General features: G+C 46.7%; 1 protein-coding gene across 3 annotated transcripts in view; it reads left to right on the top strand.

The window, feature by feature from the left end:
- CLSTN2 (calsyntenin 2) overlaps nucleotides 1–12,470 on the top strand; it is a 609,330-nt gene that overhangs the window by 585,892 nt on the left and 10,968 nt on the right. For all 3 annotated transcript variants that reach the window (XM_086674405.1, XM_086674406.1, XM_086674407.1), the window contains 2 exons: nucleotides 7,227–7,375; nucleotides 9,288–9,505. In XM_086674405.1, coding sequence (XP_086530531.1) covers nucleotides 7,227–7,375; nucleotides 9,288–9,505 — 367 coding nt within the window. The remainder of the gene's footprint in view (nucleotides 1–7,226; nucleotides 7,376–9,287; nucleotides 9,506–12,470) is intronic.

Below are 12,470 nucleotides of genomic sequence, written 5' to 3' on the forward strand. Positions count from 1 at the left end.
TCTTTTGGGAAGTCAGTGGCCTAAGAGGACGTTTATAATCCAGTGTGGTAACCGCCGTGATGATTATGAGCACTGAGGCTCCCCAAGTCCCAGGCATGGTTCTCAATGCTTTACAGGTGTTAACTCATTGAAGCCCAGAACAACCCTATGGCAAAGTTCGTGTGGGTATTCCTATTTTGCACATGAGGAATTGAGGACTGCAAGAGAAAGGAAACTTGTCTAAGATCCTAGAATCAGTAATGAGCAGAGCCAGAATAGAAGCCCAGGTAGCCTGCTCCAGAATTCCAGATCCTGGGGAGCAGCAGTTAGGGAAGGCTTCCTGGAGGAGGTGAGGTCTGAGCAGAATGTTTGAGGATGGGTAGGCATAGAACAGGAGAAAACCAGGGGAGGGGAGCTGGGCAGTAACTCTAGGCAGATCTGAGAGCATGAGTGATGGCAGAGGGCTGGGGAGCCCTGCATTGGGCACTGGAACTCCAAGAAGGCCAGTGGAACAGTGCCCAAATTGCAGGAGGAGAGGTAGAAAGTGTGGTCAGAATGCTGCACACAGACCACGTCATGGGGCCCCGTAAACTATATTCACGTGTACACGTTTTCTTCTGTCAGCGACAAGGGAGCCACTGAAGGGCTGTAGGCAAAGGAACATGACCTGGGCAAGATGCTTACCTTGGAAACTGGGTCAAAGGGGGAAGGTGGAGCAGTGCGCAGACAGGGTAAGGCAAGAATGGCTTTCCAGAACATTAGATACACACAGGTGCACTCAGTAGTTAATCACCTGCCATTGAAGGACACGCTCATGACTGCCTCCTATTGGAAAGGCCAACTTTCCCACGGTCTGTTTCGCGGCACATTTCATATAGGCACCCTCACATGTAGAACCTAGGGTTTGATCCTTGACCAACTGTTTGTGTTGTTTCCTTAGCGTTTTGTCAGCCCAGTGATGCAGAAATCTGTCCTCCAACCGTCCCCCTCTCTGTCTGATTCTGGGTTTGCTCCCTGCCTCTGAGCTGCATCCGCTCTGCTGTGGAGCATCCCGTGAGACCATAGTTTCAGGATTCCGGCACCACAGAACACATAAACCAAAGATACTGGACTGAAAAGCCACACATTCTTAGGATCATAAATGGAAAGGCATGGCAGTCTCTCCAGAGCAGCCAGAGGCTGTGAAAAGAGGGGGTGTAAACTAAATGGCACACACCACCCTGGAGGGTGGGGAGGCTCTTCCAACTTTCTAGGAGGCCACCTGTTGATAAGCAGTCACCGCAGAGGATCCTTTTCCATCCTTAGAGCACAGCTGGCAAGAAGCAGAGCACTGCGGGGAAGTTAATGATAAGACACACAATTTATGGTGTACCCACTGGGGGCTATTCGAAGTTCATTAGCCCTACTCCTCACAACAGATTAAATGTTATGGCCCCATTTCAGAAATAAGGAGACTGGGACTCAGGGACTTGCCCAAAAGAAGTCTGTGCTCTTTCCTCCACACCAGCAACTCAGAGTAGAAGGCATTCTTGAAAATCACTCAGACTTCCTTCCTCCTTGTCCTTCGTCCATTGATCCCTCATCTCATTCCTGAATACTGTTGTTCTCTTTTACCTGTGCCTCGCCTCTTCCCTCCTCCCTAGCTAGTCAAAGGAAGTGAGGTCTGTCTCTAATTAACAAAACTTTCCGTCTGCTCACAGGACTGGCCCGGTTCCTCTTTCCACTTGTTTGCCCCCGGCTCATGCCAATTTCTGAATATTTGTCCAGCCTGGCTGGAGTCATTAGATGGCTGGGGTGGTTACCGTCTCGTACCCATACATGACACTGTGGAATAGCCACATTCCTGAAGAACACCCTGTTCTGATTTTCATAACATACTCCCTGCCAATTTGTCATTTCTACCATGTGGAAGAGTGGGAAAGAGCAAAAACTTTGGGACAAGTTACTCCCAGGTTCAAATCGTAGTACGAATATTTACTAGCTGGGTGACCTTGGGCAAAGGAATGTAATCCTTTAAACTCCAATTCCCTCATGTATAAAGTGTAGTTTGTTGTGATGTTGTGGGAACTGAATTCTATGTATGTTATATATAGATACACACACACACACACACATATAGGGAGAGAGAAAAAGAAAGATACATATATGTGTAGATAAGATGATAAATACAGATACAGACATAAAGATCTTCCTTAGCAAATCGAATAAATAAAATCACAGTTCTCTTCTCCAACTGGGCTGGTCTTGCACTTGCCCTTGATGCTGCCCCAGCTTCTTTTGAAAGGTAAACCAGCTGACACTTGTAGCAGAGGAGCCTCAAATGTGGCAAATCTTCATCTGGCCCAACCCAGAGGGGCTGGCAGGCGTCCAAGTGAATGGCTAGGTGCCTGGAGTGCCGTGGCCAGCCTTCCCTGGAGAAACAGACCTAGGCTTTGGCCAGGAATTTCACTGATCTCCCAGCCTGCTAGGTGCCTGGTGATATTGGCTGGCCCTCTAAGAGAACTGACTATTCCCAAAGGCCATAGCTTTGGGGATGTCTAGTAGTTTCTTAGCTCAAAGAAAGGAATCACCATGGCCACAGCACAGCTTCCTAAAGGAAGGTGGCTGCTATCACCTCTTGCTGGGTTTCCAGGAAGCCATCTCCTGTCCCTGTGTAATGCTAATGCCACTGTGTGTCTTACACAGAGACCTAACCTCAGTCATGCCACAGGGTTGGTAACACTGCAATTTAAATTTTTAGGTTTTATATTTGAGAGAGAGAGAGAGAGAGAGAGAGAGAGAGAGCGCGAGAGCGAGCAGGGGAGGGGCAAAGAGACAGAGACAGAACCTGATTTTTTTTTTTAATTCTTTATGTTTAGTAACACTACAATTTAAAGCAAACAAAACATGGGCGCCTGGGTGGCTCAGTCGGTTAAGCGTCCAACTTTGGCTCAGGTCACGATCTCACATTTGGGAAGTTTGAGCCCTGCTTCAGGCTCTGTGCTGACAGCTCAGAGCCTGGAGCCTGCTTCGGATTCTGTCTCCCTCTCTCTCTGCCCCTCCCATGCTCACACTCTGTCTCTCTCTTTCTCTCAAAAATAAACAAACATTAAGAAAATTTAAAAAACCTAGTTTGGTAGAAGGTTTTGTTGATCCTGCACGAAATTTATTGCTAGTCCAGTGCCCACCTTCATGCCCTGTGGCAGCTCTGGGGATGGTCAGGCAGCCAAACTAGGGTATTAATTGGAGATCCAACACATGGCCTAACCCATCCCCTCCTTAGGTGGCTGTGGTGGGAATGTGCCCCCTGCTGATTGCCACAGTATGCTGCTGCTAAGAGCCTCTGGAAGAACTGTTTGAGGTTCCTGTTCAGCCCTTGTGTGAAGCTTAGAGATCCGCCACCTCTGCAGGGCTTATTATTCCATCTCCTGTGTCTCGTGTGCTAGACCCTGTGGTGACAGTGAGGAAAAGTCTATAGACCCTGCCCTGGAGGTGCTCACAGTTGGCTGGGGGAGACAGACAACAACAGCTCCATGACTCTGCTATAGCAGGGATGGTGCAGGGCAGGGTTGCGGGGAGGTAGGGGGGCATAAAAACACATGGGAACAGAAGTGGTATTTTAGAAGAATGAACTTGAATCTCCGAATGACTTACAAAACACTCAGAACAGGGCAGCTCTATGGCTGAGCACACTATGCTAGTGAGTCATCCACAGCAAGGGAGATGCCAACTGAAAAGATGACTGTGGCATCATCACCTGCACGTATATCCGGGGCTCCCACACCCAACAGAGGGGTTGGGGCTCTGATCTCCCAGATCAGAGAGACCCTGCTCAGGGCATTGAGGGCAGAAGGGAACTGGATCATAGGATATGAGGAGCAGTGAAGGCTGCGGTACACCTGTGTGGGCCAAGACTCAGGGCAGAAATAATTACAATGTTAAGAATTATAATAAAAGCTATCTAGGACTGAACACCCTTTACACACTAGATTCATTATATACATTATCTCATTTAAGCCCCAGACAGACAGGTATTAATATCCCCATTACTTTAAATGAGGAGATAAAGTCTGGAAAGGGCAAGTAGTCCAAAGTTGTTTTATCCTGTAGTCTGTACTGTAACTGGGGTACTGCAACCCGCACAGCCCATGATCTTTCAAAGATGCCACATATACTTAGGTAAGCGAGAATCCTGCCTGGGAGGAGCTCAATTTTTCCAAATGGGTTTAAAACGATTGCAGTAGCAAATAACTCCAAAATCCCTATGGTTTTAATGCTTAAAAGTTTATTTTTCTCTGATATCAAGCCAGGGAGGCAGTGTGGGGCTTCTGCCTACAACGCCAGAGCCACCAAAGGGGAGGAAGAAAAAGGCTAGAGCATTCCAGGGGGCTTTGACTACCCCAGCCCGGAAGCCCCGCCTCACTTCCTCTCACACCTCATTGGCCAGATGTGGTCACGTGGCCCTCCCACACACAGCAGGAGGCCTTTGCAAGTGTAGCCTCCAGGATGCCAAGGATGCAGAGGTGAACAGGGTTTAGCAAGCACTGATGACTCCCACAGAGCCATGACTATGGAAACAGTGACTGAAAAAAAGTCCTTTTGGAGAGTAACCTGGAGGTGATAGGAGTAGAATGTGGGCCAAGGGGGAACATTCACTCATTCATCTGATGGGATTATAGGGCACTAGGGCTAGGTTCTGGAATTCAGGGATAGGAGTTGGAGTCCTTGTCTTCTGTGAGCTCGTGGTCACTGTACTACAGTAATTATACTGCCATTTGATAAGCACTAGAGGAGCCCAGTGGGGACGTAAATGAGTGAAGTTGGGGTGGCCTCAAGGAGGAGGTAACAAAATACTCAAATGATAGTTGAAGGAGGCAAAGTGGAAGCTATTGATTGGCTAGGGGCCACGCTGCAAGACTGTATGGTGGTCAGTATCATCAATAGTGCTCATGGGACATCTACTTCATTTTACCCTCCAGACACAGAACAGGGAACTCTTAAAAAGGCATCCAAGTCAGGGAAAAGTTCATACAGATGGATTTTTCCTTAATCCCCTGAAAACATACTCCATCTCCTTCATGGTAAGATTAAACCTACACTAAATGGTAAATTAAAACTACAGGAAGGTAGCATTTATCACCTATCAGGCTGGCAAAAATCTCAAATGACAGCATATTCTGTTGTTGAGGTTTTGAGAAAAGAGGCATTCCCATATGCTGGGAGAGGGAGCCTGTGTTGATATATATAATCCCTAGCAAGGGGGAATTAGGCAACATTTGTCAAAACTTAAAAGTGCATATACTGTTGGACCTAATAACTTCACATGGAGGGATTTATCCAATACATAGATATTTGCATACATATGAAATGTGTACAAGATTATTCATTGTGGAACTATTAGTAAAAGAATGGCAATAATCCAAATGTAACAAACTGGTTGAAAAAAAATTACACAGTAGAATATTATACAACTATAAAAAAAAGTTTATGATGTACTGATACAGAAAGATCTCCAAGATTTGAGCTAAGTGAAGAAACAAAGTATGATAAAGTATGTAAAAAGCTACTTTTGGTGGAAGAAAGGAGAAAAAAGGAAATCTATATTCCTAAGAATGCTTACATATAACTTTCAGGGTAGGCTAAGTCATGCTGCTCTAACAAGTGACTTAAACATTTCAGTGGCTTATCCAACTTTTTGTTGTCATTGTTCACACCTAATGTCCATTACATAGATTGGCTTCAGCTCTGATCCATATCACCAGCACTGTGAGACCAGGCTGCTGGACCAGACCCTAAGGGAACTTGGCAGGTTTCATGGCAGAGGGAAAGGGACATGGGAAACCATGAACTAGCTGTGAAATCGTCTACATGAGTGTGAACCAAATAATACTTCTGCCCACACTTAATTGGCCAAGCAAGTCACATGACCACTACTGACTACAAAAGGGAAAGATGTGTGTCTTGCAGGGAATGGTTCCATAGGTCACATAATCAAGTCTACTGACAATAGGTCAGGCATGTATAAGCCTCCCACTGGGAGGGGAAGCAGGTAATCATGAACAATAATGCAATTTGCCACTAAGAAAGTAATAGAACACTGATTACTTGTGGGACAGGATATTGGAAACTGGGTAAGAGATATGAATAAGATGGACACTTTCACTTAGAACATATATATATTTGAATTATGTGAATATATTATCCAAAAAAATGTTGGCATAAAAATATATCCAGATCAGGGGTGCCTGGGTGGCTCAGTCAGAAGAGCATGTGACTCTGATCTCAGGGTTGTGAGTTCAAGCCCCATGTTGGGTGTAGAGATGATAGATAGATGGATAGATAGATAACCAGATCTCCTTTTCCTCTGATATGAACTTTGGATACATAATCTGAATCCACTGATAAGCTCCTGACATCTTACTGACAACAGTTCCTAATAATTCCTGCTCAGCAGCATGTGAAGATCAGTAAGTCAGACCAGCACCAAAGCAGTTCTCTGTGCTCCATTTGGAGGAGAGTAACTGCTAGGGCTTTGCAGAGAGAAGCAGAAGTCTGTATCTGGTTTATCTGTCTTGAGGACTCAAGTGACTTGGTGGAGAGCATTATAGTCCCGGGGCCTTCACCAAGTATGGGATACCAGGGACTCAGTGAAATGAACAGATAACAGACCTGGGACAGCTGGCAAGAGTGTAAACAGAAAGTGAGCAAAACTCTTGGGAAGGCAGAGTGGAGCACCAGGAAAAAAAAGACCAGGAATCAGATATAAGGAGAGCCGTTAACTAAAAAATGAGCTTTAAGGTCAGAAGCTAAGAAGATTGCCATGAATCAGGAAGGGGAGCACAGGGTGAACTGAGGAGGAGTTCAAGGCCAAAGACAAGACCAGTGAAAGGAGCAAAACCCCAAGTTTCCAGGCACTCAGCTGAGGGGGCAGTCTGTCTAAGGGCTGAAAGGCTGGTCAGGACCCCACAGCAGCACAGAGCATGGGCCACCCTGCAAGGGCTAGATCACAAGAGACCTGTGATGGGGATCCAGAATCTTATACTATGGCTTTGGAGTTTATAACCCCTAAAGGTCTTAAAGGGCAGGCCTGGAAGCCCCGCCAGGGGGGCGGGGCGGAGCAGGAATTGTTTGAGGGGTTAAAACACTCATCTGTGCTCATGGCTGCTGCCCTTGCAGACGCTCTGGAGACACCAGGCCTTTGTGGTCCATGGAGGTGGAGGGCTCCGTCGCTGATCATTCTCCCCCATGATGCCCCTTTCCTCCTCTAGTACCACTTCAACCCCTCGCAGTCTGTCCTGGTGATGGAAGGTGACGATATTGGGAACATCAATCGTGCCCTCCAGAAGGTCTCCTACATCAACTCCAGGCAGTTCCCGACGGCAGGTGTGCGGCGCCTGAGAGTCTCTTCCAAAGTCCAGTGAGTAGACAGGTGCTGGTCAACTAGGGGCCCAGCTGAGGCAGCAAGGATGGGGCATGCTCCCTGGCAAAACAATTCACCTTTCTTCAGCTAATTCTCAATTTCTCTGCTGTCCCTGTGAGGATGCCCCAGTGAATCAGTGTTCTCCCCTTGTTGTTCTTAAAGAAAATGTTCTATTGCTTTGTCAACACCAATCCAGCATTCTCCATTTAATTCAGAATCTGATGTAGTACTGCTTTCTGTAAATTCTCAGAAAGCTTGGTTTTAAGTGGTCTGATCTCAGGGTACCGTAGCTGGTGGGTACACAGGTGCTTAACAAATGTTTATTAAATTAGCTTCAAATTGCCCAGCTTTGTAGAGATCTCCTAAGTACCAGGAGTCTGAAAAGAGGGTGTGGTTCTTGTCCCCAGGGAATCAGAGTTCAATTAAGGAGATGCGACCGTTTATTAGTGAAATCTGTGGATACCTCCCTTCTTGGCCTGTCAAGTCATCTCTCAGCCACAGCAACTGCCCGGGAGGGCAGCAAAGGGGGGAACCCCCAGAAAAACTCCTGAGAGGTGGGAGTGGAGTCACCCAGCCCCTGGAGCCAGGAGAAGAACCCAGAAGGCCAGGAACAAGGCAGGGAAGAATGAGGCTGCTGACTGCCACATTACTGGGCCCTGGGATAGGTGCCATTAGATTAGGCAGCAATTAGATTGAATAGTTGTAGTGACAGAGAAGGTGCATCCACCTTCACACTAAGGGCCACCCTTGGAGGCCTGCACCAGGGAGCAAGCACCTCCGGGACAGCTGCAGTCAAGTAGAGGGACTAGGCTGGCCAGTCTCTACCTCTGGGACCAGGTTTCCATAAACTGATGAGGGACAGGGTACCTTCCGGGGTTGGTGCAGAAAAGGCCAAAGTCGGGAGCAGGAGACAACCACCACTCCCACATCTGGCCCACCCCAAAGAAGATGTGGCTCAGCATGATGTCACCCAGACTGCACTTCTCTCAGGAACTTTCCCAAGAGATACAAGCTGATGGCCGCCACAGCTGGAGTCAACTCAGCGTTCTCAGAGCAACCATCTGGGCCGCCATTATAGCCTCTGTCTTTGGCCTAGATGAGTGATAGAGTTCTAGTGATAGAGTGTGATAAGGGTGTTGGATCCGCCAACATGATGCATGAGCTCCACGGTGCAGGTTCTGGGGTCAGCCTCTTTTCTGTACATCATCACCTTGAATCCTTCCTACTAAAAGGTAATTAATTATTGTCATCACCATTGTATAGATGGAGAAACTGAGGTTCACAGGAGTCGTACCTTGCCCACAGTCACCCAGCCCAGTGGTGGCAGAGCCAGGCCATGGACCCTTATCTAACTTCCCAGGCCTTGCTTGTGTTGTCACACCATTCTGCCTTCTGGATATTTCTGTGGCCGTGCATCAGGAGAAAGGAATGTGGTCAGCAGCACCACAGCTGCAACAGGGACACTGTGAGATGGCCTCAGAGAGAGAAAACACACAAAAGCGCAGGAGAGTTTAGCCCCGGGGTCTCAGCAAGGTGCTGCTCCTCAACCCAGTTAGACAACAATTTGCTTACCAAATCCTAATGCACATCTGAAGCAGTTGCTATCTAATTCATGTTGCCACTGATTACTTCGTTAAAGGATAATTAAAGGTTTAACAGTTACTTGTTGCTGGTATCGAAGATTCCCATTTCTCCCAGAAGCTGATCTTCCTAAGCCCCTAGATTGCTATTGGCTTTGACTTTAATGTGGCTTTAAATCTGAATGTCTGTTGACACAGTCAGAGACTCTGAGGCAGTCAGGATACCTTGTTGAGAACGAGAGATGGCTGTGTGGATCCTTGTCCACAGCCGCGCGATGGATGGTTTTATCACTCGCTCGTCAGTGCCGTGACTGCGGCTGTTTTCCCAGGTGCTTTGGAGAAGATGTGTGCATCAGCGTCCCCGACGTGGATGCCTATGTGATGGTGCTGCAGGCCATCGAGCCCCAGATCAGCCTCCGTGGCACGGACCGCCTCTGGAGACCCGCCGCCCAGTTTGAAAGTGCCAGAGGGGTGACCCTCTTCCCCGACATCAAGATCGTGAGCACCTTCGCCAAAGCGGAGACCCCGGGTGAGCCGAAGGCCACAGGTACGGATGCACACTGGGTTGTGGGGCAGGGGCCTTCAGTCCTCACAGTCGCATCAGGTCACGCTTGAGAACGACAGCGCTCTTCACCACAGCAGGGAATTTCTAATAGCAAAGCAAACAACCTGGAAACAACGCAGGTAAGTAACAGGTGGGAAATGAACCACTTGGCAAATTGGGGTCTGCCCGTATACCCATGTGTTACGATGTTGGAGGCAGGGCACTTACCAAATGGTGGACGAAAGAAGGCAAGATGCAAATTACAGAGTACCGACACATACTCAGAAAAATGCCAGGAAGAAAAGGCTAATGCTAACCGTGCTGTTCTCCAAGAAGCATAAGAGCCCATTTCTCTCTGTTCCCATTCAGTTTGCTGCAAGTGCAAAAGGCTCTACAATGAGCGTGTATTGTTGTGATAATCAGGAGAAAAGCTAAAGAGGCACAAAGAAAAAATCTAGCTGCACCTTAATACACACATGGTAAAAGGACTTATTCAGCAGCATTGGTCTAAGCTCTTCAGAAACTTCCCGATTGTGCTTTCCAACATGTCCATCATTGGGAGATCCATCTGGCGGAGGTGGAGTAAGTTGAATTATCTGCCAGGGAGAAACACTCAGTTGCACGGAAAAGCTACAGTGCATTCAGCTGGCAGAGAGTGGTGGGTGACAGGAAGGATAAAGAAAGAAGGAAGGGAAATGCAGGGCCCAGATCTACAGGGGAAATACCTGTTTAACTGTCCTTTGTGGCCTCCTCCAGGAACATACTTCCAGCTCTCCCTCTCCCCCTCCAAAAGCACTGCTGATGATGTGCTGGTGCCTGTGGGCCAGAGTGCCTGAGAGGCTGCTCCTGTGATCCCAAATCCTCATTGCCTTAAACCACCCCGGTCCCTAGTGAATGGGGTCCCTCAAAAGGCAGCCCTTCTTAGCTCACAAAAATAGATGGTGTCTTACCGCTTGTCCTGGCAGGGCCGTTTCCTAGTTATACTCCAAGGTGCATTCAGTCCTCTGGTCTTCCGCCTTCCCCTCATTTGTAGCTACCATCAGACAGAAAAAGGAAGGGCTTGTGACCACACGGTTGCAGGCTATAACTGAGAGTGGCTGAATACACTAGGCCTGACACTGGCTGACGGGCAGTGGCCGGAAAAGCAATCACCTGGGTGTCTGTCTTATAAACTTGCTGTTTATGAGAGGTGTGGGCAGAGCATAGAGCCACGTGCCCAGGAGTTCTTATTGGTACTTTGTTTATCTTACTCTTATTGTGCCTAGAATAATTATTATGGGTGCCTTCAATAAGCAGGCTAATGGCATTTGCCACCAGGCCTCAGTGACCCACCCCGGCATCATCATCTGCCCCTACCGACTCCCTCCTCTTTGTGCTGTTTCGGTACCAAAGACAGGCAAGTTCCCCATGCCCACCCCTCTCCCTCACACCTCCGTGTTCTCACCTTTACTCGTGCTCTAGCCTCTGCCTGGAAGGTCCCTCTCCCTTCCCATGTGTGTTACTCTCCCCCCTCCCGCTCTGATCCCTAGTCTGGGCTGGCTCTCCTGCTCGTAAGCCTCCAATAACATGCTTTCCTGTAATGTACATGTGGGCTAGCCCTCAGTGGCAGTTATCTGTTAATTAAGCCAGACCAGGGGCTCCATGAGGGCTCCACCATGGCTGATTTGCCTAAATGCCTGAGCCCAGCACAGTCCCTTTAGCACAGTGGGAATCCAGAGAAGTATAGACGCAAGATAGAACCTGTAATGCAGTCATGAAAGAACAATGAGAAAATAGCCACACCATGCCCCCTACCTAGTGTGAGCAACCAGCCAGCCACATGGGGCAGTAGGAGTAAGGATGACCTTAAGTGACCTGACAAGAAACTCACAAAAATCTCCAGAAACCTCGCAAAGGCCACTTGAAATACAGATACACATACACTATCATTAATGATGGGCCCTAAATGTATGTTCATAGACTTTCAGATGTTGCCAGTGATCCATGAAACCATTGGGATTCACAAGCATTTAAAAATTAATCATATGAAATTATTTATAATAATGTATATCCAGTGAGAGCAAAAAGTATTTTTGCTATCACTAAAAAATTAAAATAGAAAATAATTATTTAAAATAATTCTCCCCTCTTTAGTAAATGCTTTTTAATTTCTATTTTCATAAATGTTTTATAATCCACAAAATATATTAGTCCACTTTATAAATAAATAACCATATTTAAAAGATCTTGGTTCAGAAATTAAAAAAAAAAAAAAGGCTGTGAAATCAAAAACACTTAGACTACTAGCCCAAAGATTATGAATTTATAAACCGTGGAATCAGAAAGTCATGGTTTCTGTACCAGCTTTTCCCCTACTATCTGTGTAAGCCTGGGCAGTCCACCCCACCCCTGAACCTTCCATCTCACCATTGGTGAAATAAGGATAATAACGGCACCCCCACTTACTATCTGTTAAGATTGTTTGCACAGTGCCTGATCCATAGCAAGCACTCCATAAATCCCACTTTTTTTTTTAAGCCAGTATAGTTAACATACACTGTTCTGTTAATTTCAGGTGTACAATACATTGATTCAGCAATTCTATACACTACTCAGTGCTCATCATGATAAGTGCACTCTAATCTCCTTCACCTATTTCACCCATCCCCCCTTGGATAACCATCAGTTTGTTCTCTACAGTTAAGGGTCTGGTATTTTGGTTTGTCTCTTTTCTTCTTTGTTCGTTTGTTTCTTAAATTCCACGAGTGAAATCATACAGTATTTGTCTCTGACTTGCTGCACTTCAGGATCCATCCATGTTGTCATAAATGGCAAGATTTAATTCTTAGGTTGAATAATATTCCATTTTATATATATATATATATATATATATATATATATATATATATATATATATATATATAGACCACCTCTTCTTTATCCTTCCATGTAACAGTGGACACTTGGGTTGCTTCCATAATTTGGCTAT

Source organism: Puma concolor, chromosome C2 (assembly GCF_028749965.1).
Source record: "Puma concolor isolate L17-30 chromosome C2, mPumCon1.1.hap2, whole genome shotgun sequence".
Lineage (NCBI taxonomy): Eukaryota > Metazoa > Chordata > Mammalia > Carnivora > Felidae > Puma > Puma concolor.